Raw genomic sequence first — 3,798 nt, forward strand, 5'->3', positions numbered from 1 at the left:
GGGTGTATTTTGTCATTGTGTTGACGTTGTAGTATATCTGTCCGTATGGGTGCTGTGGTATATTTGATGTTGTAATACATATGTTCTTGTGAAAGCTGTGGGTGTATTTTGTCATTGTGTTGACGTTGTAGTTTATACGTCCGTATGGGTACTGTGGTATATTTTTCATTGCGTTGTGTTGCTCTTGTATATATGGTCACTTTGTGTCAACGCTGTGGAGTATTTAGATCTTGCGAGTCTAAAACTTTGTTTAAAAATGCACCATTATCCTACTTGACAGTACATGATTATTGTTTATTGACAATGATAATTACATAGTTACTTCCCTTTTTAGTCGAGGCATTTCAGAGTTACTCCCCTTGGATGGAAACTCTCCATTTGTAATACAAATGGAGTCATTTGAGGAAACACTTACATTAGCCTGTTTAAGGCATATTATTTGTAAGTAATCATTGATACTCAGTTATTATGTTACTACATTGACTACATTTACTTATTGTTCATTAATGGACTGTGTCAATTATTCTTTTGTCTCGTGTCCAATGTTAATTATGTTTATCAGCGGAACAACACATCGTTTGGTAAATATCTGAGTATTTCTCATTTATGTATTTCAGACTGTGTTCATTGTTGATCTTAATAAAGACGTACAAAAAGACCACGTTCTTATAGACAGGGTCTTTGATCGTTGTCTTCATAACGGTGTCGACTGTTAATGCCAGTGGTAAGTGTACACATTACACCAACGGAATAAGTAGTAAGACAGACTGTTAAGTTGAAAACTTTTTTTTTTCTATTATTATAAACTTGTCATCACACGGACTTACAATAAGTCAAAAACGATACGTTAATATAACCAATAGGCGAGTCTCTAACAAACATTACACTCATATGTACTTGGTAGAGCGATACATGGAGCACTTTCACCGGATTATATTTATTACCACGCAAAAACAAACATCATAGTAAATTGCTTTCCACATTACCCGGTCAAACAAGGCCATATGAGAAAAATGAAAATAAAAATGTAATATTAAATGTTCGAAAGGGGTATAACAGATAAATGTAGGTCTCAAGTATTGTAATAGCATGATATTTATAAATACAATTAGTTCTTATAAACCGCTTTATCACAACCTAGTTCGTGGGTCGTCTCAAAGCGGTTCACAAATTATTATCCGTGGTTATAGGGCCTTTGCAACCAGCCAATATCTTTCTAGTGATATAGTTAGAATTACAGGTAATATGTCAAAAACTCTTTATTCAAACAAAATTGAATATCTTAATATGGTAATGATGAATAATTAAGAAGGTAGTTTTGGTATTTTTGAATTAAGATAATAAATCTTGTGAAGAAAATATCAAATACCGTAGAAGTTGTTTACATACGTTTGTACGCTATACGTTTACTGGTACAGTTGAAATAACACCGATAACCTTACAAATGATGTTCTTGTCATAGTACCTTTATACTAAAGAACTGGAGGCCGTCCTTAAATGACCATAGCTGTTGATAGGACGTTAAACTAAACCAAACCAAATCAAAACAGATACACTGCAGTATTTGGGATTACAGAAAGATATCTCGATGACACCGAAGGAAATCACCGTTTTAGGTTCCTTGACCCGAATGACTTCAAATGTAATTCACTTAATATATGTATTTCTGTTTTCGTGAAAAGGAAAGTAGATTAATAGCCGAGCTTAACTGATTTTTAAATGACCCGAACTGCTACGAAACAACTGATATAGAACATACTTCTATGATATATCGGGGGAGCGAGAGTAGAGATGGCGTCAACTGTGTAAAGAATGCATACAAGGACGTCTAAGCACGCATAAATATTCATTAAAACATTTATTTATGGTATGTCGTTGGGTCGTTGGTTCGAATGACTTACCTCCATGTACACAGCTAGAGGCATCACCATGACGGCAACCATGATATCCGCTACAGCCAGGGAGCAGATGAAGTAGTTGGTGGCAGTGCGCAGACTCCGTTCGCGATACACACTCATCACAACGAGAACGTTTCCAAACACCGTGAAAAACGGAAACGTGAGGAGAAATAAGGTCCAGTACCGGTACTCCAGCCCCTCCTCCGCCAGGGTGCCATTGAAGGACCCAGTCTCATTCAGCATGGATATGTTAGTCAAACGTAAGGACTCGTTGCAGCCTACCGTATCGTTATCTTCACACGATATAAAAGGCCAAAAATCCGAATAACTGAAATCGGTCGTTTCACTATGTAATGGAAAATTCGTTGTATTCTGTATAATAAAATCCTCTGTGTTAATGTTGGTTAGGTTTGGTCCGCCATTACCTCCTACATTGTAATCCTGTATCGAACCCCTATCCACGCCACCTCGAGACAAGGTGCTGTTAAGCATGATGACGGATTGGTTCAGTCCTTTATTTCTACACTCTATAAACTCTGATTTCGTCGAAGGTTTTTTTAATCTATCCAATGTCGAACAATTGCTGCATTTATTTCATTTTTTAACAGTTATCTGATAATTCTACCGTCGACAATTTGCCTCAGCCATGCATTAATCTGTATCGTTACAGTTGATGTGACATTGCGCTATTTAGCGCTGTTGACGAGTATTGCTTAAGCGATGCCTGTTGATTTAATGTCTACAAACAAAGTTTCAAGTGGATACCCCTTACCGTGTCAGTTGTGTCACCGACTACGTAACGAGTATGTGACATGCCACTTTATTACACACTGACAACTCCCGCGCGATCCAGCATCGGAATCACAACCTTCTCTACAGCGCGCGCGTGTATATCTTATACACGGCTCCCGTCCGATACACCGCCCAACGTATGAGAACCGTCAACCCAGTGACGGCGAATCGTCTTCTCTTGCTCACTGTATAGCACTGCCTATACACAGGCGCTGAGATCCGTTATACCCACTGTGGGCTGTATCACCACACACCAGTAGCTCGTGAGCGCGTGCCCGTCGTATCAGCAGGCTTCTATATCATGAGACAGCTCTCGTAGCTACCGTTCCAATAGCCAGCACCACCAACAGGTGCGCGACAATAGTGATTATCGGTAACGACCCTATGCACGGCTATCGCCCTGGTCTGTCTGCTAGGTATCGCTGTCATAACATTTACATCCCAACAGCACTGTGGATTAAATCGCTAGATTTAGAAACGGACAGTGGTAATTACCACCACCAGATCCGACAAGTGGCCAATGTGCCCGTCAGCTGTAATATAACTGGACGAGTATTAAATCACTAATACACAGATACAATATATCTCCGGATGTATTGCCTTTGTTCATACACTATCACTGTATACTTCCGTAGATATTAACTGTCGATTTTACACAAATCATATCTGATTCCTTTTACGGTAATTGGTGTCTACACTCTGATCTAATATACTGTTCAGGTTGGTGTTCCTTCATATGTTAGAACGGTTTGCAATACACTAATGATGAATACGGATTTCCGTAAGTCTATTTCCGTATTTTTTAGTTGCTGTTAGATCGCTGTGTAAGGTATCTATTAATTCAACACTTCCCCTCCAGGGATTATCTAGAATGCAGTGATCAAACACATAAAGGTACATTCCACATCGACATTCAAATCTTTCCGTGATTTAACCATGCATAACACTTCCGTTTGTATTACATAACCCGCCAGAGTCACGTGTTAATTACCCGTCCTGCTGATCTGTTAGTATTATTATTTCAGTTAGCGGTGCTGTGTCCGTGCGTATATCACTACTTAGATGGAGATCGCATCAAGATGTACCGCAACTCTAAACAGAAGGCTTT

The 3,798-nt window shown here is 39.0% G+C and overlaps 1 protein-coding gene across 1 annotated transcript in view; it reads right to left on the reverse strand.

Annotated features, from left to right (window-relative positions):
- LOC110454625 (D(2) dopamine receptor-like) overlaps positions 1 to 3,250 on the reverse strand; it is a 60,308-nt gene extending 57,058 nt beyond the window's left edge. The window contains exon 1 of the mRNA XM_021504242.1: positions 1,902 to 3,250. Coding sequence (XP_021359917.1) covers positions 1,902 to 2,390 — 489 coding nt within the window. The 5' untranslated portion in view covers positions 2,391 to 3,250. The remainder of the gene's footprint in view (positions 1 to 1,901) is intronic.
- Positions 3,251 to 3,798: the final 548 nt, after the last annotated feature.

The sequence above is a fragment of the Mizuhopecten yessoensis genome, unplaced genomic scaffold (assembly GCF_002113885.1).
Source record: "Mizuhopecten yessoensis strain PY_sf001 unplaced genomic scaffold, ASM211388v2 scaffold7953, whole genome shotgun sequence".
Taxonomy (NCBI): Eukaryota; Metazoa; Mollusca; class Bivalvia; order Pectinida; family Pectinidae; genus Mizuhopecten; species Mizuhopecten yessoensis.